Here is a 24,659-nt window from a genome sequence, read left to right on the forward strand (position 1 = left end):
GTGATCAACATTCAATTAATATCTCTTCCACATGTAATTTCTAGCTTAAATAAGAAAGAAAATTAATAAAAGAGTGAACCCCTCAATAGAAAAAACAAGTAAACCTTGCTTTGATATATTTAAAAACTATTTGAAATAGGTCAAGTGCTGGCAGGAATTGCATCAGCACTAAAGACCTACCTAAACTGGCTTTTTTTTTTTTTCTTTTAATTTTTACCACGCTAACATGAATATATCATAATTAAATAGTCTAGAAGAATTTAGGATGAAATGTGAGGGTATGTAATCCTATTCCAGTCTTTCCTATCCTGCTCATATTTCTCAGGGGAACCTATATTTTTAGTATATTTGGAGGTTACCTCCAGAACTATAAGAAATATGCTCATTCTTTTATATATTTATTTGCCAACTTTAGATAGCATCTGTTAATTCTTTGCTATAAAATATGAGGGTTTAGCTCATTGTTTCCTCCCCTCCTCTATCCTCTCCCCTCTTCCTGATGTTTGATGTTTTTTTTTTTTTGGTTAATATTTTTATTTTGTTGGTTACTTCCTTTTTAAACTTTAAATAGTGTATTTCTCTATATTTATAACATCAACCTTGGTCATTTTTACTTTCATGTTTCCAGAATTGTTAATGCTGTCCTTTGGTCCTGTAATCATATAGTGTTCTGAGATTAAATTATATGCTGATTCTAAAAGTTAAAATAATTGGCAAAGACCTGAATGTTTGATTTGCATTGCTTCACTCCATTATCACACTTTGGACTTTCTTAGAAGTCCAAATAATATAATATGTTTATATGACATGTATTTATATATATATTTATTATCAAAATGAAATGGATTCTGTCTTCCAGAACTATTTCACAGTTAAATTTGTTCCATAAATAAATATTATTACTTTACTGAATTAGTTTTCTTTATAGAATATTAAAATTTATCCAGTCTAAAATTCATGCCACCTTTCTATAAGCTTTTCTTTTTTTCTGGAGCCCACTCTCCTATAACCCTCTGCCTTCCAACTTTCCTCTGGACAATTTTCATAAGCCTGCTGCATAGCTTTCATCCCGGGATATATTTCTCTTTATTATCCCAAGTGTATTGGTTCTCACAAAGCCTTTGACTGTGTAGATCACAACAAACTTCGGAAAAGTCTTCAAGAGATGGGAATACCAAACCACCTTACCTGCCTCCTGAGAAATCTGTGTGCAGGTCAAGAAGCAACAGTTAGAACCGGACATGGAACGACAGACTGGTTCCAAATTGGGAAAGGAGTATGTCAAGGCTGTATATTGTCACCCTGCTTATTTAACTTATATGCAGAGTACATCATGAGAAATGCTGGGCTGGATGAAGCACAAGCTGCAGTCAAGGTTGTGGGGAGAAATATCAATAACCTCAGATATGCAGATGACATTACCCTTATGGCAGAAAGTGAAGAAGAACTAAAGAACCTCTTGATGAAAGTGAAAGAGGAGAGTGAAAAAGCTGGCTTAAAACTCAACATTCAGAAAATGAAGATCATGGAATCCGGTCCCATCACTTCATGGCAAGTAGATAGGGAAACAAAACAGTGAGAGACGTTATTTTTGGGGGGCTCCAAAATCACTGCAGATGGTGACTGCTGCCACGAAATTAAAAAATGCTTGCTCCTTGGAAGAAAAGCTATGACCAACCTAGACAGTGTATTAAAAAGCAGAGACATTACTTTGCTGACAAAGGTCTGTCTAGTCAGAGCTATGGTTTTTCCAGTAGTCATGTGTGGATGTGAGAGATGGACTATAAAGAAAGCTGAGCGCCAAGGAATTGATGGTTTTGAACTGTGGTGTTGGAGAAGACTCTTGAGAGTCTCTTGGACTGCAAGGAGATCCAACCAGTCAGTCCTAAAGGCAGTCAGTCCTGAATATTCATTGGAAGGACTGATGTTGAAGCTGAAATTCCAAGTATTTTGGCCACCTGATGCGAAGAACTGACTCTTGAAAAAGACCCTGAATCTGGGAAAGATTGAAGGTGGGAGGAGAAGGGGACGACAGAGGATGAGATGGTTGAATGGCATTACTGACTCGATGGACATGAGTTTGAGCAAGCTCTGGGGAGTTGGTGATGGACTGGGAAGCCTGGCGTGCTGCAGTCCATGGGGTCGCAAAGAGTCAGAGACGACTGAGCAACTGAGCTGACTGACTGATTGAACTTTCACACTGAATTTGATAGAGTTTGGGAATCCCCTGAAATTGTGTACAGAGTTGATGTGTCAGTGTATTTTTCAGCTTTTGTCATATTCCCAAGGGTGGTTCTTGTGATCCCAAAACACATATGTTTTAAAATCACCTTATTTTGTGTCTTGTGCATTGTATGTTCTAATTATACTAAACTACAATAATAAGGATGCTGTCAGTTATTCGGCAGATAAAAGGGCCAGTGAGCCTTGTCTTGGGGTTTCATAGCATAGTCCCCAAGGAGATGCATTCCTGCCATTTGCAATTATTTATTCATTTTCTTAAAATTTCCTAAAGTTATATCTTGTCAGTTTTTCAGCCATCTTCCAGATGTTGTTAGCTAATCCCTTTGACTGCAATGATGATTATGATTTCCTTCAAACAGCAAAGTATGTTACCAAACCTAGTGGTATTGTTGATCTTTAGTTTTGTTTTCTTGAGTCATTTCTTTGAAGGGGCCTTTGGCCACTTTTAACCTGGTATCCTTTGAGTACCTTTGACATGGTATCTGATTATTGTTTTTCACGGCCAGTCCAGTTTTACCTTTTGTCAAATCAAATTATTTGCCAAGCTCTAAAATCAAAGATAGCAAAAGGAACTATAAGGAAATAAATAACAGATGTTGCAAAATATTTGTTTTACTTTTGTTCTTCTTAGCACTCATCTTGGCTAATACTGTTTTAAATACATACCCTAATGGTCTTTGGCCAGGAATATATGGGATAGTATACCGTGTTAGCCCTCATTTTCCTCATTGGGGGAATAGACTATTTTTAAAGCAGTATTTTATTTGGGGAGAGGTATTTGTACACTTTGATGGCACAAATGGTCATTCTTTCTCTTGCCTCTAGCCTTTTGTTATTTTTATTATCTAGAAAAATCTTTCTCTACCATATTCTTTGACTAGGCTAATTCTACTTGTCTTTCAGGTCTATCCTTAAATGTCACCATTTCGGAGAAGCTTTTTCTAACCCTTTCTAATTAGGTTAAGTACCGCTTGTATGTGTTCCCATAGTTTTATTTATTTAAAACATTTACTGGGTGCCTTCTATTAGCTGAGTCCTATTCTGGGAGAGGGAATCCAGCAGCAAATAAATCATATCACTGGTCTTGAAGGTTATACTCTTCTGGACAGAGATCGGTTAGAATAGGAATATATTGCCAGGTAGAGATGCGTTCTAAAAAGAACGAAGAGTGGCAGTGCTGCTGCTGCTGCTGCTGCTGCTAAGTCGCTTCAGTCGTGTCTGACTCTGTGCGACCCCATAGCTGGCAACTCAGCAGGCTCCCCCATCCCTGGGATTCTCCAGGCAAGAATACTGGAGTGGGTTGCCATTTCCTTCTCCAGTGCATGAAAGTGAAAAGTGAAAGTGAAGACACTTAGTCGTATCCGACTCTTAGCGACCCCATGGACTGCAGCCAACCAAACTCCTCCATCCATGGGATTTTCCAGGCAAGAGTACTGGAGTGGGTTGCCATTTAGGCAAGCATTAACCTAAGAATCAAGATGAAGAGGCATTATTAAGAGAGAGGAGGAGTCGCATAATCACTGAGGAGAGTTGGGAGAGGGAATTAATGGTGAAAATGGCATAATGTTGCAACTCATTTAGGGTTGGTGATAGTGAATTCAGGTTGAGATGAGTCAGAGCATAGGTATAGGCTTTCTCCTATTGTGGGTTTTATCTGGCAAGTATGACAGAGGCAGAGAGTTACAAGGGAGTAATATAATGATGGGCCGGTTGATCTTAAGATGGATAAAAGGGGAGACTGAACATGAGATGGTATGTTTTCAAGAAAGAGTAGTAGAGTGTGTGGGTAGGAGCTCCCTCTGAGTTCAAAGAATTGATGAAGGTAGGGTACCCTACCCTGCCTGGGCTTTCCTTGTGGCTCAGTTGGTGAAACATCTTCCTGCAATGTGCGAGACCTGGTTCAATCCCTGGGTTGGGAAGATCCCCTGGAGAAGAGAAAGGCTATCCAGTCCAGTATTCTGGCCTAGAGAATTCCATGGACTGTATAGTCCACGGGGTCACAAAGAGTCAGACACCACTGAGTGACTTTCACTTTCAGGGTATTAAGTGGGTATTAGGGTGGTATTAGAAAGTGGGTATTAAAAGATCAGGTATCAAGTAGGAATTGTTCTCCCATTGACACCACTTCACCCTAACTCCAAAATCTCCCAAGAACATCAGATGTCCAGGAAGGTCAGAAAGAATGCAAGACAGCTTAAGCATCAACTTTATTCCTCTTTACAGGCCTCCTGATTGAGGCAGTCTAATATGAGCCTCCACTGTCCGTCATCATGTAATCAAGTAACAAAAATAATCCTTGAGGGTAAGGCCCTCTTTAATTTTCTCCATCTTGCTCATCATCTTTACTACCCTTTGAAGCTCTGACCTTTCTTGTTGTAGTCTTTCTCATAGCATTTTGTGTATGGGTTGTTTTTTCCTTTAAACTTCTTTTATGTTATTACAAGTTGATGAGGGTTTCTGTCTTGAAGGGAAAGTGGGAATTAATCATCACAAATTTTCACCAGCTTTGAACCTTGCACCTGTAAGTTAGTTGTGGTATAACCAGATTTTAAAAAGGAAGAGTTACCTGTATACTTACATAAATATTCCTCACTAGATTGTATGTTCATTTAGGGCCAGGGTCAGCATTTTATTCATAGTTTTATCCCCAGCTCCTCCAACAGTGTCTGACAATACAGTATCAGGTTGGGGTATTTGCTGAATAAATACATAGTATATAATTACAGCAACTTGACTCTTATCTAGAGGTTACTTTTCTTATCACATGCCTCTCTGAGTTGCACTTGAGAACTCAGAAGGAAGCAATACCACTTCTAGGAATCTGTCAAGAAAAATGAAAGTACTTTACATGTCCACACATGGCTATGTTTATAGCAGCATTCATTGTTCAAAATAGCTTAAAAATGAAAGTAATTCAAATGCCCAACAATTGATGAATAAACTAAATTGGTATATGCATTTAATGGATCACTATTTAGCAGTTAAAAAGAACAAGCTACCAACACATGTTATAGCATGGATGAACTGCAGAAACATTAGGCTAAATGAAAGAAGCTGGTTGTAAAAGTTTATATATGATTTCATTTTATAGGGTATGTCTGGAAAAAGCAAGTTTATTGAGGCAGAAAGCAGATCAGTATTAGGACTGGAGGCGAGAATGGTATTAACTGAAAATGGGCACAAGAGAATTTTTTGGGATAATGTAAATGTTCTAAAACTGGGTAGGGTTGGTGGTTGTACAACTCTTTATGAATTTACTACAATTATTTAATTTTCAGTTATTTAATTGGTAGATGAATTTACGATATATAAATTATACCTCAGTAAACCTGTAAAAAAAAAAATTATTTTGAGTAACCAGAAATAGTAGTTTATAAAAAGTGAAGTTTATTCAGAAATAAGCTTTTTGGTTCTCCCTGTGCCCAAGCTTGTTGAGTTTACCTAGGTAAAGTTGTGAAAAATATATTTTCCAAAGCATTGATGTTAAAAGGTACTTTCATCAGGAGTAAATGATAATTGATAGGAAAAGAAATAAAAACTTTAAAAAGTGAAAAGTATGGCTGGCGAGAACTCTGTAATGTGGTCATGCTGCCTTGCATATGTCAACAGCACATGAGGCTGTCTTGACATAAAAGTGCAGTATAATTATCAGTTACAATTATGACGTCTAACGAGTAAGAAAAGCCTAACTTATTTCTCTATACCTAGGTTATGAAAAAAAGCTAATCACATATTTGAAAAACTTTTAAAGACTGTTATTAAAATTGAGTGTAAAGGGATTAGCTTCATTTACATTTTCATTCATAATGGAAAATGGTGCCTTTAGAATAGGAAAGACTAGAAATCTCTTCAAGAAAATTAGAGGTACCAAGGGAACATTTCATGCAAAGACGGGCTCAATAAAGGACAGAAATGGTATAGACCTAATAGAAGCAGAAGAATTAAGAAGAGGTGGCAAGAATACACAGAAGAACTATACAAAAAAGATCTTCACAACCCAGATAATCATGATGGTGTGATCACTCAGCTAGAGCCAGACATCCTGGAATGTGAAGTCAAGTGGGCCTTAGGAAGCATCACTATGAACAAAGCTAGTGGAGGTGATGAAATTCCAGTTGAGCTATTTCAAATCCTAAAAGATGATGCTATGAAAGTGCTACACTCAATATGCCAGCAAATTTGGAAAACTCAGCAGTGGCCACAGGACTGGAAAAGGTCAGTTTTCATTCCAGTCCCAAAGAATGCTCAAACTACCGTACAATGGCACTCATCTCACACGCTAGTAAAGTAATGCTCAAAATTCTCCAAGCCAGGCTTCAGCAATATGTGAACCGTGAACTTCCAGATGTTCAAGCTGGTTTTAGGAAAAGAAATAAAAGGTTTTAGAAAAGGCAGAGGAACCAGAGATCAAATTGCCAACATCCACTGGATCATGGAAAAAGCAAGAGAGTTCCAGAAAAATATCTATTTCTCCTTTATTGACTATGCCAAAACCTTTGTGTGGATCACTGTAAATTGTGGAAAATTCTGAAAGTAATGGGAATACCAGACCACCTGATCTGCCTCTTGAGAAACCTGTATGCAGGTCAGGAAGCAACAGTTAGAACTGGACATAGACCAACAGACTGGTTCCAAATAGGAAAAGGAGTACATCCATTGAGGCTGTAGATTGTCACCCTGCTTATTTAACTTCTATGCAGAGTACATCATGAGACACGCTGGCCTGGATGAAGCACAAGCTGGAATCAAGATTCCCGGGAGAAATATCAAAACCTCAGATATGCAGATGACACCACCATTATGGCAGAAAGTGAAGAAGAACTAAAGGGCCTCTTGATGAACATGAAAGAGGAGTGTGAAAAAGTTGGCTTAAAGCTCAACATTCAGAAAACGAAGATCATGGCATCTGGTCCCATCACTTCATGGCAGTTAGATGGGGAAACAGTGGAAACAGTGTCAGACTTTATTTTTCTGGGCTCCAAATTCACTGCAGATGGTGATTGCAGCCATGAAATTAAAAGACGCTTACTCCTTGGAATGAAAGTTATGACCAACCTAGACAGCATATTAAAAAGCAGAGACATTATCTTGTCATCAAAGGTCCGTCTAGTCAAGGCTGTGTTTTTTCCAGTGACCATGTATGGATGTGAGAGTTGGACTATAAAGAGGGCTGAGCGCAGAAGAATTGATGCTTTTGAACTGGGTGAAGACTCTTGAGAGTCCCTTAGACTGCAAGATCCAACCAGTCCATCCTAAAGGAGATCAGTCCTGGCTGTTCGCTGGAAGGACTGATGCTGAGGCTGAAACTCCAATACTTTGGCCACCTAATGTGAAGAACTGACTCATTTGAAAAGACCCTGATGTTGCAAAAGATTGAAGGCAGGAGGAGAAGGGGACGACAGAGGATGAGATGGTTGGATGGCATCACCGACTCAATAGACATGAGTTTGGGTAAATTCCAGGAGTTGGTGATGGACAGGGAGGCCTGGGGTGCTGTGGTTCATGGAGTTGCAAAGAGTCGGATACGACGGAGAAACTGAACTGAATTGAGGTGAATTGTATTGTCCTTAACACAGTGTGATATCTTTTATAAAGATGTTAGACCTGACTGACCACACTATACTGGGGTATATAATTAGTGCTTTTCTAATACTTAAAATTAGTTTCATCAGTTTGTGTTATTTCAACCATCTTGTAACCAGAAATCTTAGATTTCCAAGATTTTTCCTGGTGCAAGTTATCGTGCTCAGGTAGTGAAATAAAGACTTTTAATTTCTTTTATTAAACTTTATATTAGTCTTGTTTCCCTACCTAGTGCTATATAACAGGCCACCTGAAATCTTAATAGACTTAAAACAGCAACAACTTATTTCTTATTCTGAGGTCGGTCAGGCAGTTCCTCTGCAGGTCTCACCAGTTTTAGGTCACAGCTGAATTCATCTGGTGGGTGGCTGAGGCATGGGGCCTGTTGGGATAGCAGCATGTTGAACCTCTCTTTCGGTGGGATACGATATTTCAAGCTTGCTCATGACACTTCAGGACAGTGTCCTAAAAAAGAACAAAATATGAAGCTATAAGGCTTTGTAAGTTATAAGAGTATCATTTTCCTTGTTTTCCATTCGTCAAAGCAAGTCTCAAGGCTCCCTGAGATGGTAAGGGTGGGAAAATAGACTCATGATGAGAGGAACAGGAAAGTTCTATTGCAAAGAGGCATGGATACAACCTTTAAGTTTTTTGGTGTTTCGGTTCTTTAAAAAACAAAACTCTGCTTTTCAGAATTGAACAGATGCCAATATATACTTGAAAAATGTTGCTTTAATGTATAAAATGAACAGGTTGAATTAGAGCTCTTAGAAGTTCAATCTGTGAGATTGATGAAACTACAATTAAATAGAAGTATTTTCTGAGAAGAAAATAGCATTAGCTTTACTTATTCCTATACTCCTTTTGTCATTGTATGGCAACTTGAATTTTGAAGTGTATTGAAGAGGTATGTTGAACTTTGAAATTTGATTATCTATATTAACATATTACCCTTTTCTAGTCTGTTTCTATATCTGGAAAATGGTAAGAATGTGCCTTGATTGGGAAGATGACAAAAATTCTGGAGGTAGATGAGGGTGATGGCTGCACAACGATGCAAATGAACTACACACTTATCAAATATGACCTTAGTGATATATTTCATGCTGTGTTTTACCATAATTTAAAAAAATTGAACCTTGAAAAGCAGTTATGAAGATTGTTTAGTAACAAATACTAAACACTCAATCATGCATTTTTATTAGGTGTGTTAGGAAAACTTTCCCTAGAATTTACTTACTACCTTTTGCTCAGAAAAATGCATTTCTGAAATAGTGAATGCCAGTAGAATTATTTGTATATGATAAAAGGAAAGTTTGATAAGGTCCCATGAACTTTTTTAAGAAATGACTAATCTTGGTGTTAATTTGGATTTTCATGTACTCTTAGGAGATTTACGTATATTTGATATGAGTATGTAATTCTCTTTAGATGTTTCTCATTTTTTATCCTGTAAGGACATAATGAAGTATTTTACCCAACAGATTTATTCAGGGGATTAAATCACCACTCTGTATTAGGATACATGAACTCATGAGACGTGAATTGATACTGATATTGCATTCATTTATAGTTAGCAGTGCAGTGTAAAAATTGATTTCGTGATTTTTCTGTGGAGAAACTTGATCATTTATTTATTTAAAGGATATCTGCTACGTTCTAATACTCTAGACCTTGGAGATAACAGCATGAAATAAAACAAACCTTGCCTCTGTGGAATTTCAATTCAAGTTGGGATGTGAGACAACAAAGAACTAAAGTGAATAAATAGTTACTTTTATTTGGAGATAAGTAGTAGGAAGAAATAGAAAGCAGGATAAGGAATTAAGAGAGTAACGTGAGTGAGAAGATTATCTTAGATAAGTGCTCCACAATGGCTTCTCTGAAGTGAAAGATTGAGCTATGAGAAGTGAAGAACATTCCAGACATGGTAACAGCAAGTGCAAAGGTGTGGGGTGGGGCCAGCCTTGGTGAATTTATTTGATGAGCACAGCATGTGGACTGGTATGACAGCTACTGAGAGAATCTGGAGGAGTGTGAGGGGAGATGAAGTTGTGGAGACTGGCAGGGGTCCTATTTAGATTTTATTGAGACATTGATAAGGACTTTGTATTTTAAGTATGATGAGAGACTATTAGAATTTTTTTAAAGCTCTTTATTTTGAAATAATATTAGACTTGAACAAAAATAGTATAATGAATTCACGTTATACTCTTTACCCATTGTTAATACCCATTGTTAATATCTTGTATTGCTGTTGTTCAGTTGCTATGTCGTGTCCAGCTCTTTGCGACCCCACGGACTCCATTAGTTGCTCAAACTAATGTCCGTTGAGTCAGTGATGCCATCCAAACATCTCATCCTCTGTCGTCCCCTTCTCCTTCATTGGGATCCTCTCTTCAGGGTAGTGTGTTGCCTTGAAATGTCCACTCTCCTGTTGCTATGTGGAGAAGACTGAAGAGGCAAGAACAGAATACAGAGACCAGGCAGGAGGCTGCTGTGCTATGAGTGTTGATTACAGAGTGGTGGCAGGACCGTTCCTTAAAGGAGGTTTACCAAATAGTCTCTCTACACTCTTATTTTAAAAAACCTGGTTTAGAATATCTACTAAGAAATTGAACAACCAAACTTCTGTACTTGGTTGTTTTTTTAAGAGAAATAAAATACTTTAGTATATTTTAGGTCAAGAAAAGCTGTTTATTATGCATAAGCAGTTTAGATGATGAAAGAATAATTGACATAGGTGAATAAAGAACTTGAGTCACTTTCCTTTATATTGAAAGTCTGTGAGTTAGCTCTCTTTGTCATTGGTTCCTTATCGTAATTTGTTAGTATCTTTTCTCTGAAAGAATAAAAGTTAGTAAATACTAAATTTCAATCAGTTTAAAAAATTATTTATTTGTGGTTGCACTGGGTCTTCGTTGCGGTGCACAGGCCTCTTCTCTCAGGGCTTCTCTTGTTGCAAGCACCAGCTCTACGTGCATGGGCCTTGTTGGTCTGTGGCATGTGGAATCTGCAGACCAGGGATCTACTTGCATTGACAGGTAGATTCTGCGCCACCAGGGGAGTCCCTCAATCAGTTTTTAAGATACTTATATTTTGTGTAGAAAATGCTTTTTCATTGTACAAAGATTAATTACCAGTATTTTTCATTGAAGAGATATGATCTTATTTTGTGATCTGCATGGCTGTTTATCCTGTTTATTTTGTTTTTACTTTGAATTTTAAGAATAATGGTCCACAGTTAACTTTAATGAAAGCACTGTACAGATATTTTGGTAATATATTTAACCCATGTATCCATGATATGCTTTTAAAGTGTTAGCAAATAGAATCTTACCTTCTCAAAATTGTACTTTTCTATGGTCTATTACTGATTATATTCTTAAACCATTTCCTACTTTTTATTTACTATGAAATAATGAGATGGGAGGTAGAGGACTTGTTCTGGATGTTGAACCTAGAAGTTAAATACTTTTTGGTAGTGTCTGCTCTCTTTCACTTTAAAAATGAAAATGGAATATTTTTTGCAGTTGAAGCTCAAGAGTTGTAGACACTTTTATTCTTTGTTGTTATAGTTGATTTTTCACGTAGAACTTTATGGAATTTATTTTTGATAAATAGGGAACATAATTGTAACTTTTTATAGAGATGTTGAGAGGATCATGTAAAATACTTGCACACTTTTTGGAACTACCTGCGAAAGAGAGCATGCTCAGTTAATATCAGCTCTTTTTAGGATACTATGAGTAGTATTGAGATTATTTTAAATAGCTTTATTTTTTGCTCATTTTGAAGAAGTGGTTTGTGAGTGTCTTCTGTTATTCACTTACTAATTAATGAGCAGCTTCTGGGTGCCCTGTACATTGTCTTGGCTAAACTGCCCACATCAGCTCCCATTTTAATATTGAGGGTATTAGACTGTGAGAGGTTAAGTTATTTAGCCATGATTTCACAATAAGAGGTGGGCTGGCTAGTGTTAACTTACTAAAATGTTATCTGACACTGCCATATAAAGGTCTTTTTCTTTTTAATTTTTAATTTATTTTTTTAATTGAAGGATAATTACTTTATAGAATTGTGTTGGTTTCTGTCAAACAGCAACATGAATCAGCCATGGGTATACATATGTCCCCTCCCTCTTGACCCTCACTTCTGTCTCCCTCTGCATCCCACCCTTGTAGGTTGATACAGAGGCCTGCTTTGAGTTCCCTGAGTTATACAGCAAATAATGATCTTTTCAGTTTGTTCTAACCACTCATTTGATAGATTTTATATTGGATATTTTTGTGCACAGCTGTATGATACAGGCTGTGGAGTTTGGCACACTGCCTCACAGTGCTGGAGAGAACTATGATACAAGGTAGAAAGTGATAATTATTAGAAACTGTACACATTTAGAAGAGGGAGGTGTTGTTTGCATCAAGGGAAGCAGTTCAGTCAGGGATGGTTTCTTGAAAATGGGGTTAACATTTGAATTGAGTAATTTAGGAGTAGTGAGATTTGGACATGTATAAGTAGAGGAATTTGGACATATCCATAGAGGAAACAGTAGAGAAAATGTGAGATGTTTATATACAATAGTGGATAGTTTGTTTTAGCTACTTAGTATCGTCTGTGAATAGATGTAGGGGAAATTTAGATTGGAAGGTATATTTAGACAAAGGTATGTAGAGCTTTAAAAACTTGAATAATTATTTTGAATTCATATATAATTAGTTCAGTAAATTTGTTTTAACCAGTGTAGAGGCTTTGTTGATGTTGTTCAGTCGCTAAGTCATGTCCAACTCTTTGCTACCCATCAGCTGCAGCATCCCAGGCTTCCTTGTCCTTCAGAATCTCTGAGTTTGCTCAGACTCGTCCATTGAATCAGTGATGCCATCCAACCATCTCATCCTCTGTCGCCCCCTTCTTCTCCTTCCCTCAGTCTTTCCCAGTGTCAGGGTCTTTTCCAATGAGTTGGCTCATCACATCAAATGGCCAAAGTATTGGAGCTTCAACTTCAGCATCAGTCCTTCCAATGAATATTCAGGGTTGGTTTCCCTTAGGATGGACTGGTTTGATCTCCTTGGAGTCTAAGGACTCCCAAGAGTCTTCTCCAGCACCACAATTGGAAAACATCAGTTCTTCGGCACTCAGCCTTCGTTAATGGTCCACCTCTCATGTCCATACAGACATTGGACCGTAGCTTTGACTATACGGACCATTGTCAGACTACTAGAAAAACCATAGCTTTGACTATATGGACCTTTGTCAGCAATGTGATGTCTTTGCTTTTTAATATTCTGCCTAAGTTTGTCATAGCTTTCCTTCTGAGAAGCAAGCATCTTTTAATTTCATGGCTGCAGTCACCATCTGCATTGATTTTGGAGCACAAGGAGAGAAATTCTGTCACTGTTTCTACTTTTTCCCCTTCTATTTGCCATGAAATGATGGCACTGAGTGCCGTGATCTTAGCTTTTTGAATGTTGAGTTTTAAGCCAGCTTTTTCACTCTCCTCTTTCTCCCTCATCAAGAGGCTCTTTAGTTCTTCTCTTGCTACCATTAGAGTAAGTATCTGCATTTCTGAGGTTGGTATTTCCCCCATAATCTTGATTCCAGCTTGTGATTCATCCAGCCTGGCATTTCACATGACGTACTCTGCATGTAAGTTAAATAAACAGGGTGACAATATACAGTAGAGGGTAGTTATATACAATTTTGGGGAAATACATTGTAATGAGAAATTGAGACCATGATGAGATTTTACTGTTAAAAAAGAAGATGGGAGTGGGGATGAAATCCCCCCACCTCCATGTGAAATAGTAGGAAGAACACTTTATTAGGAGTATGGATGTGAAATTTTAATCCTGGCCCATTCATATTAACTAGGTATAAAACTTTGGGGAAGACTCTTTTAAGTTCTGTGGGCATTAGCTTCTTAATATGCGAAATGAGAATTTGTATAAAAGATCATTAGGGCCCATAATAAGATGGTAATCTGTCATTTTTTGTTCAAACTAGACACCGAAATTGAAAGGAGGCACTATAAATATAAACCCAGCAGCAACCAAGTTATATTTTTGCTTTTTATCCTGTTAGGAGTTTACTTTCACCTGTTACATTTCAAAATTAAAATTTAAAGTACTGAAAAGCAGGGAAAAGGATTGATATCAATTATAAATGTTAAATGTTGTTGAACAAGGTAAAGATAGTATCATCTGAGGGAATAGAATCATTTTAAAATAAGTATCTGCTTGATGTTGTGAGTGGTAATGATTAAAAGTGTGCATGCTGCCACTGGTGCTAAGTCGCTTCAGTCATGTCCGACTCTGTGGGACCCCATAGACGGCGGCCCACCAGGCTCCCCAGTCCCTGGGATTCTCCAGGCAAGAACACTGGAGTGGGTTGCCATTTCCTTCTCCAATGCATGAAAGGGAAAAGTGAAAGTGAAGTCGCTCAGTCGTGTCCGACTCTTCGCGACCCCACGGTCTGCAGCCTACCAGGCTCCTCCGTCCATGGGATTTTCCAGGCAAGAGTACTGGAGTGGGGTGCCATTGCCTTCTCCAAAAGTGTGCATGTAAATATAGAATTGTTTTGAAACAGATATATTGTTCAAAATAAAATCAACTAGTAACACAGCTAAAGCTAGAACAGTTACACACATCACTGTAAGTATATACCTCAGTTTGCCTGGTTTTAAGGGGAAGTAGAGTATAACGAAGTATAAACTTTGTTTATACTTTTTTTAAAATGTCCTCACAGAGTCGGACACGACTGCAGCGACTTAGCAGCAGCAGCAGCAGCAGGGACTGCAGTATTTAGGGTACTGTATAGTAGTAGAGTCTACCAGAACACTGTGCTTGCTACTGTAAATAGCCTTTTAATAGGTATATTTTTAATCCTTTGATGTTATGCTTACTGTTAAGAATTTTCTGACTTATCATAATGTGTAGAGGCACCCCTACCCCCAGCTCTCCTGTGTTAGGTGTCAGTAAGAACTGCAGGAGGGTCTTAAAACTGGATGGCCTTTGATAGCCAGTTTGATATTTTGAACCATTTTCTCGTATTTTCTGGTTTTCTCATGTCCTAGGTAAATTATATTTAACATGCATTCAGATCACCTGGGTATATTGTTAAATGGCAGATTCTGATTTGCGGTGAGGCTGAGATCCTCCTCTTCTAACAAGTTTCTACATGATGTGGACATTTCTATTCTGTAGGCTACATTCAGAATATCAGATAGTTCTAGATGATTGTGTTGAAGTTTGGCAGACTTATGGTTTACTGCATACATGTCCAGTATGGCTGGATTCTATCAGAAGTTATATTAATAGTTGTTTTAAAAGAAAACTTAGGACTTTTGTAAATTTAATAATACAGTTGATTGAAATAATGTTTGTCTTTTGTATTCACATTTCCCTCTTCATATGTTTATGCGTCTTAACTCTAGTTTTGCTTCTTTCTCATTTCTTTTTTGTTGTTGTGATTTTTGCTTTTCTTTAATGTATTATTGTGTTTTGTGGATCTGGTCAGGGAACCGTTACTGTATTTTATGTTTGTATCTACATTTTATTTTGCATGCGTAACGTGGCTTTGCCTGGATGTTCTTTTTGGTAAGTTCCGAATTTATAAAGCATATTGTTTTTTGTAGTATAAGTTATAATATTTTTCACCTTCTTTTCTCCCACTTTTAGTAATGTGATCACGCTCATGAGTTGCTTTCAGTTTTTTTTTTAAGAGTTCATTTGATAGTTATTTTTTTCCTAACACTTTCCAGTTTTTCTTAATAGTAGTGCAGTTTGGTACTAATCCGCTTTGATTCGTTTTATAGCCTCACACTGTCAGTTGCTGGCCACTATTTAGAAGTTGCTGTTTCAAGTATTTTGGTTTTTTAAAAGAGCCTTAATCATCTAGAAATATTCTTCTAAAAGCTTGTGCTTTCATATAGCAATCATAAAAGAAGATAGTTTGTATTAAACGTAATAATTTTGTTCACAGTAAACAGTGCATTCTAATTTTGTTTTCACAGCAACAGCTTGCACAACTGCAGAAAGAAAAATCAGAGATTCTGAAAAATCTGGCATTATATTACTTCACATTTGTAGATGTTATGGAATTTAAGGTATGTATTTTAATACATACAGTTTAATATTTCAGAGATAAATTGATATTTGTTAATTATATGAATTGTTCTGTCACTTGTGGATAATAAAGTATGTTTTTTCTGAATTTAGTAGTAGTCATATAAGTAAAAGATTAAAATAAACTTTTGTTTTCAGGACCATGTTTGTGAATTGCTGAATACTATTGATGTTTGCCAAGTCTTCTTTGACATTGTACGTATAATTTTCAGAAAAATTTCTAATTCTTCTCTCTGCTTATAGTAGTAGAACTAAGGGGATCAAATGCTTTTCTTTAGAGATAATTTATATAATTAGTATATAAAATTTCAGCATTGAATTTGGCTTTATTTTTTAAGGTAAGGAGTTATACTGTATCTCTCTTTTTACTTACTTATTTGATTGTCATTGAATATAAATCTTGTACATATTGGGAAATAGTTGTTAATTTTAGTATTTTATTTTAATAGGCTCAATTTTAAAAGGTTACACAAATAATTTTTTCTCCATAAAAGGCATACTTGATAAAATCTTTCTTAATAAGACAGTTTCTAGATATAAGAAATCAGTGAAAAACATCATTGAGTTAATGGTGAACCTATTCATTAACTTAATACTCCTTTTTTCTTACTTAGTGAGAATTGCTTCCATGCTTATTATTCTGGTTTTGGCTATTCTTTTAAATTGTTAGCAGTTTGAATAGGGTGATCACCAACTCTTTGTAAAATTGTGTTACAAGCACAAAACTATTATCTATAACTCCCAAAGTTTAGACATGTTTTTGGTGAAAGGAATTAGGTAGAATTTCAGAAATGGGGATAAAATAAATAACTACAGAAAATTATTAGCTTCCAGTAGCTGCCATGAAGATTCTTTTGTGTGTGCTTAAAAGTTTGTGAAATAAAAAGTTGAATTTAATGTTTTTTTCTCTTAGACTGTAAACTTTGATTTAACAAAGAACTACTTAGATTTGATCATAACATATACAACACTAATGATACTGCTGTCTCGAATTGAAGAAAGGAAGGCAATCATTGGATTATACAACTATGCTCATGAGATGACCCATGGGGCAAGGTATACCTGCATTAAAGAAATCTGTGTGAAGTTCTCAATTTGATGGCTTACAATTCAGTGATATTTATGTGTCTGTTTTAAGTGACCGAGAATACCCACGCCTTGGTCAGATGATTGTGGATTATGAAAACCCTTTAAAGAAAATGATGGAAGAATTTGTGCCCCATAGCAAGGTAAGAGCTGGGTTTTAGGGGTGCTTCAATAGGCATATGAGAGCTTTAGGGTGGATAGAGTGATAAACTGCTTCTAAGAAAGAAAATCTTAATGAGATATGATTTATAGTTATGTATGGTTTTATCTAATTGTGAACCAGAGAACTCCTTAATTATATCCAGAATCATGAATGGAAAGTCTGGAATATATTGATCCATTTTGGTTCTCTATAGGATATAGAGTTAGTGAAGTTTAGTACCTGAGAATGTCTACTAGACTCATATCAGACTGCTTCGTTCTAATCCCAACTCTGACAGTTACTGTGTATTATTGGGCAGATTACTTAACCAACTTCACTGTATCTCAGTTTTCTTATCTATAAAAATGCAGTAATAGTAGTCCTACTCTATATGGCTGTTATGAGTACTAAATGAGTTATTTTGTGCAAAGTGTTTCCACACATAGTATTTGATAAATCTTAGTTATGTTATTAGAATATAGCCTCGTAATGAGAAAAAATTGCAGGAGTTTGTGATAATTTGAAATGTCTGTCTTTTATGATATATTAAAAAATAGTTCTTAATGAAATAATTTTGGTTTAGGGTCATGCCATTATAATGGCTTCTCTGAGGGAGGGCTAGTTCCTTAGCATGTCAAGGAAGTTTATAGGTATCCTCATAAAGATAAGGAAATTGAGGACTGGAAGTGGTGTGATGAAGTAAGCCATTTGGCAGCAGTTGTGGCAAAATGAGGGCTGGGGTATTAGAATCTTGGTTCATTGTTCCCTTTGAATGATGGGAGTTAGGTTTTAATAATTCAGTGTTTTATATGAATCTGTGCTTTATTTTTTTGACATACAGTTAGCAGCAAGAATTTTCCTTCAGTTTTCTTACTCCCATGAAAATTCTAAAGATGCATTTCCAGTTTAATTTCTCTGCAGAGCTATATTATACCCACAAATTTATGTAGATTTCATGTCTTAGAGTTAGTTGTACCATTAGCTTGAAAGAGTCTAGTAGATGATACCAATTTTGAAGTAAAAATCAGCATTGTAGATGGAAGTGTCGGGGTTTTTCAAAGTGCTAAACAGATCTCTTTGATTTTGTTAGTGCTTTTACCTCAGCTACTCATCTCTTGTTTTTTCTCTGGATCTGTTTCTAACTTTCTGCCAATCAGATATGGCTTTGCTTTTAGTTACGCACTTCAAATTTGGCTCTTTTCCCAGTTAAATGATAAACATTTATTTTAAAGGCTGTTATATCTTTATTTAGGGCTTCCCTGGTGGCTCAGATGGTAAAGAATCTGCATGCAATGCAGGAGACCCAGGTTCAATCCCTGGATCTGGAATATCTCCTGGAGAAGGGAGTGAATACCCTCTCCATTATTCTTGCCAAGAGAATTCCATGGACCGAGGAGCCTGGTGGGCTACAGTCCACAGGATCACAAAGCGTCAGGCACAACTGAGCAACACTTTCACTTTCACCTCATATATCTCTAAGTTCTCCATAGCCATTAGCACATACTAGACTGTTAATAATTACTTGAGGAGAATTGTCTATTTGGATTAGATCAGTATTTTCCTAATCTTAATTTTTCCAATATTCTATGATATCTCAGGGCTTTGATGTTAATAGAAAGTCACTCAGTTGTGTCTGACTCTTTGCGACCCCATGGACTGTAGCCTTTCAGGCTCCTTGGTCCATGGAATTCTCCAGGCTAGAATACTGGAGTGAGTAGCCTATCCCTTCTCCAGGGGATCTTCCCAACCCAGGAATTGAACCCAGGTCTCCTGCATTGCAGGCGGATTCTTTACCAACTGAGCTACCAGGGAAGCCCAAGAAAGACCACCATATATTTACTAGGATTTGTTAAAATTAATTTTAAAAATTATTCAAAATCACTTGGTGCAGTGATAAAAACAGTTCCTAGGTTTTACTCCCAGACGTTCTGGCTCAGGCAGAGCCCTGGATTTTCTTTTTCTGAACAAACTCTCCTGGCAATTTATGCATAGCCAGATTAAAGGACCACTCTGTACAGAATTTTTAGGAACCAGGACTGACTAGCAAAAGAGTTAAAAGCAAGCAAGAAGCAAATGAGATGAAATCATTAATAGACTAAATGGCAAATAGAAATAATTTATTGAGATAAAGTACAGTGGATCATTTTTAGAAGGCATTCTTTGAAGAAATATGAAACATGTTGAGCTCTGTTAACACTTAGTCATATAACCTTAAGTACCACTTTTTCTTGCAGTGAGCACTATTGGAGTAGAAAGTGATACACAAAAGGGTGATGCTAGACTCTGTGTCATTTTTAAAGTAAAGATCACACGATTGCCCTACATTTTCACCTTTAAGAAAGTAACGTGATTTGCTGAGCTAAGCTTTAGCTGAGGAATGCAGAATCTATGTAACTTTCATGAAATTAAAAACAAAAATCTAGAGCATAACTGGAACCCACCTCAAGTGTCATATGGGGCATACTTATAATTAGGCTCTTGTTTTATGATGGTACAGTTAGAAACACACAGCACTTGTAGCTGGAAATTAAATGGAAAGTAAAAAAACCAACTCATTCTTCAACTTTCTGTTTTTCTGTTTTAATTAGTCTCTTTCAGATGCACTAATTTCTCTTCAGATGGTGTATCCTCGAAGGAACCTTTCAGCTGACCAGTGGAGAAATGCCCAGTTGCTGAGTCTCATCAGTGCCCCCAGCACAATGCTTAATCCCGCACAGTCTGACACTGTATGGTTCTGTACTTTCTTTTTTGAATGAAAAGAGTAAAAATTTTTTTTTTTAAATCAAGCAATGCTGTTGCACTTTTTCTTCTAATTAGTATTAGCCTGTCAGTGAAGTTTATTGTAAAATGCTCATTATTTACATTGTACTATTCACAGTTTTTTAATTTCTAAATGCTGATGCCGAGTACAGTTAGCAGTATGAGTTCTTTTAAGGCTTAAAAATTTGCTTTGTTTTCTTATGGTAGACAATTTGGAAGATTCAGAAAATTAGAAGAAAACAAAAATCACCCCAAATCTTACAGACTTACTAGAGAAAGTCACTATTGTATTCTGTTAAGTTTCTTTTCAGTCTTTTTTCTGTGTATATAAACAGAGATGTTATGCATATGGAGAATAAACACACATAATTACTGACTTGGGTGATATAGTGAGCATCCAGGCACATACTTTTTTTTTTTTAATAAAATTTTATCCTTTGAAATACTGCAAACTCTGCAGTAAACTTGGGAAATTTGGAAGTAGTTATTTACTAAATTGAAAACAATTTAGCAACTGTGTTTTTTAAAGAGAAGTTTCAGTGTGTGTGAATTTGAAAGAGGCACAGCTTTCTTTTTTTTTTTTCTGGTTTGGAAGCTTCCAAATTATGTTTATTCCAACTTACCCATGTATCTGTCTGGCCCTTGTCTTTAATTACAGTCCCCCTGCCCGCACCCCAAGGCACACACTCCCTTCTCCACGTAGCTATGATCTTCTCGAATTGATGGAAACCCTGTGTTTTTCATTCAGACTTAAACTCTTCCAAAAGACTGTTCTATACATCTGAGAAAGAGGCACCGCTTTCATTGTCTTTTATGGACTGCGGGTAGAAATATAGGTTATAAAACTTGCATCCAGTTTTTCAACTATGTTGTGGTGGTATTTGAACCAAGAATTGAGTAGTCAGACTTCTTAGAAGGAAGAGGAGGAGTGACTCAGTGCAGAATTTTTTCCGTTAAATCACAAATTTATATTTTCTTTTTTAAGATGCCTTGTGAATATCTCTCTTTGGATGCCATGGAAAAATGGATTATCTGTAAGTAAAATTGGTTAGTTTTATGACTGCTCCTCAGATTTAAGTTTTAGAGAGAAATAACAGTACATGGATTGCTTTAATACCAAGCACTGTGCTAAGCCTTCTGTGTGCATCATCCAGTCCTTATATTGATCTGGTTAGAGTAGGTTGGTCTAGTTGATAGATGAGGAATTAAAGTTTAGTCCACATGACAAGTAAGTGACAAAGACAGAGGACCTTCAAGGCTCGTGGTCTACATTATATTGCCTCTCAACAAGGCCATCAAAAGTAAATTTTTATTTTTAATCATTTTCTTGGTACTGCATTTATTCAGTTGTTTTTGTTTTTAAATTATTTTAGTACATATAATAGACATCTCATATGTTTGCATGGGAAATAAAATTACTTGTTTGCATGCCTACAGAGTTCACAAACTATGAGAGAAATAGACACACAGATACCATATAAATGAAAACTACTATAATATAATTTTTTCTACCACCCCCAGGTCCACTTGCAGAGGGGAATAATTTTGAGCAGTTTGTACTTTTTAGTTCTTATAGTTCTTGTTTCTTAATTTATTAACATTTAGGTATTATTTGATGACTTTTTATTACACTGTTTCTAAAACTGGTGAATGACCAATTTTTCTTTTTTAGTGATTTTTGGACTGGTACTTTTTTATAAAATACATTGAAACTGAATTAGTGGAATTATCAGAAATAAAATAATAAGCAAAGATGAAATAAAAGCCTACATTTTAATTATTAGATTCAATATTTAAGTGTTAATCTAACAATTAAATATTTAATCTAACAATTTGATTGTTACTAGGTTTCTACCCCTAAGTTGCTATCAGTGAAAATTTTTCTAAATGAAAGTTTCTAAATACTCTGAGTTCTATACTTAATCTCATGCACTGGCGGTTTGAGTAATGCTGTTACTAGTATGAAAGAGGAAGAATTTAACACACGTTGCCTGTCCTTAGCCATTTTTATTAATTATAACTTTTACATTGATCAGGTTTGTGATCCTTATATTTTTTTCTGTAATGATTGTTAAGGTTTTTATGCTTTTGTGGATTTAAAAAGACAGCTTTCGGAGTATTAATTTTGCTCAAAAGCATGGTGATCCTTGATTGTTTTATGTTTATGGATATATGGATGAAGAACCCATGTGATTAGTAGTTAGGTGGCTTGAGTGACCTCTGATGTTATATAGAACTATTTCTATCCAGTCTCTACCTTGAAAGTGTTCAAAGTGTTAGTCGCTTAGTCTTGTCTGAGTCTTTGCAACCCCATGGACTGTAGCCCATCAGGCTCTTCTGTCTATGGAATTCTCCAGGCAAGAATACTGGAGTGGGTAGCCATTCCTTCTCCAAGGGATCTTCCCGACCCGGGATTGAATCCAGGTCTCCTGCACTGCAAGCAGATTCTTTACCATCAGAACCACCAGGGAAGCCCAGTCCCACTACTTAAATGGGAGTAATGAATGCAAGGCTTTGTGTAATGAGCAGTGAGGTGAAGTCAGAAGGCAGAATACCCTAATGGAGGATGCCTGGGCATGGAAAAGGCAAACTAATTCGGGAGAGCTGCAACTGCCAAAAGTCAAGACAGTTTGCTCAGTTTTGCTGCTTTCATTTATTTGAGCCTTGAGTAGAATTTAATAGAGTTACATCAAACTTTGCACTTCTCTCTCCCTCCCACTTTTTTTTACTTTTCTGTTTTTGACACCAATTCCTGCACTAGAACTTTCTATAAAAGATAGTCTATTTTCTTTACAGCTTTGCTGTAGGTTAGTTGAAAGAGTAGTAGTATCACCTTGAAACTGATTAGATATGCAGAATATTGATTTCCATCCTAGGACTTCTGATGAAAAACTCTGAATGGATCCCAGCAACCTGTGATTTAATAAGCCTTCCCAGTGATTCTGATAGGAAGCCAAAATTTGAGAATCACTGGTCTAGATTCTAGCCTGGGGCTAAGGGTTGTTGGGGGTTCCCAGGTGGTGCTAGTGGTAAAGAACCCGTCTGCTAATGCAGGGGACATAAGAGGTTTAATCCCTGGATTGGGAAAATCCCCTGGAGAGCATGGCAATCCACTCCAGTATTATTGCCTGGAGAATCCCTTGGACAGAGGAGCCTGGCGGGCTACAGTCCTCAGAGTCACAGAGTCAAACACTACTAAAGTGACTTAGCACGTAGCATGAGGGATGTTGAGGGTCTGGAATGTTGAGGATCCAGCTCCTTTGAATGCGATTTCACAGTAACTTGGGGCTTCCCTGGTGGCTCAGACAGTAAAAAATCTGCCTACAGTGCAGGAAACCTGGGTTCGATTCCTGGGGTAGGAAGATGCCCTGAACAAGGGAATGGCTACTCATTCCAGTGTTCTTGCCTGGAGAATTCCATGGACAGAGGAGTCTGGCAGGCTGGAGTTCATGGGATCATAAACAGTCAGACATGACTGAGTGACTAACACAGTAACTTTATACAGTAACTTATCCTGGTACTCTTTTCAGGATTTGTTCTTACTTTATTGACTGTACCCAGATGACTCCTTATGGAAGATCTCTTTTTAAATTGATAGTACAGTCTTTCTCTCTTCAAAGATTTTCTCCAACTTTCTTGTTTAGTATTGATTTTGTCTTATTTCCTACATTTTTATGACTGAAAAAAAATTTTTTTTTTCCGTCCTTTTGCCAAGAACTTAGTGGGGAAAGGAGGTTAATGTGTGGTTTAGTTAATAGACTATCTTCCTAATCTTGGGCTATTTTAATTTACCTTTTATTGACCTTATAATAAATGAATATACTTTATAATATAACCCATGTCTTATGTAAGTAAAGTTTACAATGACCCATAATGACACTGATAATATTCTCAGAGAAACTTTTATTATCAACAGAAGTGTTATGAGTCTAAGTATAAATTGAGGTACAAGACACTAAGTGAAATCTCATTTTAGTAAAGGGATTCGAGTATCATGTATCAGTGCATGAGGCAAAAATTTTCACAGAACTTCTCTTGAGGATTGTAAAAATTTCCATAAAGGTGTTTTGTTTCTTTGGTTATGTACCAGATCAAATAATTAGATTTGCATTTAGGGACCCTAAGTATAAAAAACATCTTAATATATTTCAGGGATTTTTAAGGAAGTTATTAATAAATGTACTTCTGTATGTATAATCCTACAATATATGCCTACCTAAAGAGTTAGTTTGCCTGTGTAGTGGCCCTTTGAAAGGAATATTTAAGAATAAAAGATGCAGGGCAAGTTAAATGTTAGTGATTGAGAAGTTTAAAGATTGAAATGACTGTTGAGAATCAGAGGGAAATCTTACAGAAAATAGAATTGTTTTTAACTGGCCCAGCATGATACCTAGTTTATAATAAGCATTGAGTACATGTTCTAGGAATGAAAGATGAGGTTTTATGGCTTTCCTCATAGCTCAGTTGGTAAAGAATCTGCCTGCAAGGCGGAGACCCCGGTTCAATTTCTGGGTCGGGAAGATCCGCTGGAGAAGGGATAGGCTACCCACTCCAGTATTCTTGGGCTTCTCTTGTGGCTAAGCTGGTGAAGAATCTGCCTGCAATGCAGGAGACGTGGGTTTGCTCCCTGGGTTGGGAAGATCCCCTGGAGAAGGGAATCTTCTACTCACTCTAGTGGGTAGAATCTACCCACTCTGGTATTCTGGCCTGGAGAATTCCAT

The 24,659-nt window shown here is 36.7% G+C and overlaps 1 protein-coding gene across 1 annotated transcript in view; it reads left to right on the forward strand.

Annotated features, from left to right (window-relative positions):
- The window catches only part of NCKAP1 (NCK-associated protein 1), a 126,088-nt gene that overhangs the window by 42,315 nt on the left and 59,114 nt on the right, over window positions 1-24,659 (forward strand). Inside the window, exons 4-9 of the mRNA XM_010859741.1 lie at window positions 15,839-15,931; window positions 16,089-16,145; window positions 16,864-17,006; window positions 17,089-17,179; window positions 19,767-19,904; window positions 20,924-20,972. Coding sequence (XP_010858043.1) covers window positions 15,839-15,931; window positions 16,089-16,145; window positions 16,864-17,006; window positions 17,089-17,179; window positions 19,767-19,904; window positions 20,924-20,972 — 571 coding nt within the window. The remainder of the gene's footprint in view (window positions 1-15,838; window positions 15,932-16,088; window positions 16,146-16,863; window positions 17,007-17,088; window positions 17,180-19,766; window positions 19,905-20,923; window positions 20,973-24,659) is intronic.

This window comes from Bison bison, unplaced genomic scaffold (genome assembly GCF_000754665.1).
Source record: "Bison bison bison isolate TAMUID 2011002044 unplaced genomic scaffold, Bison_UMD1.0 scf7180017864459, whole genome shotgun sequence".
NCBI classification, from domain to species: domain Eukaryota; kingdom Metazoa; phylum Chordata; class Mammalia; order Artiodactyla; family Bovidae; genus Bison; species Bison bison.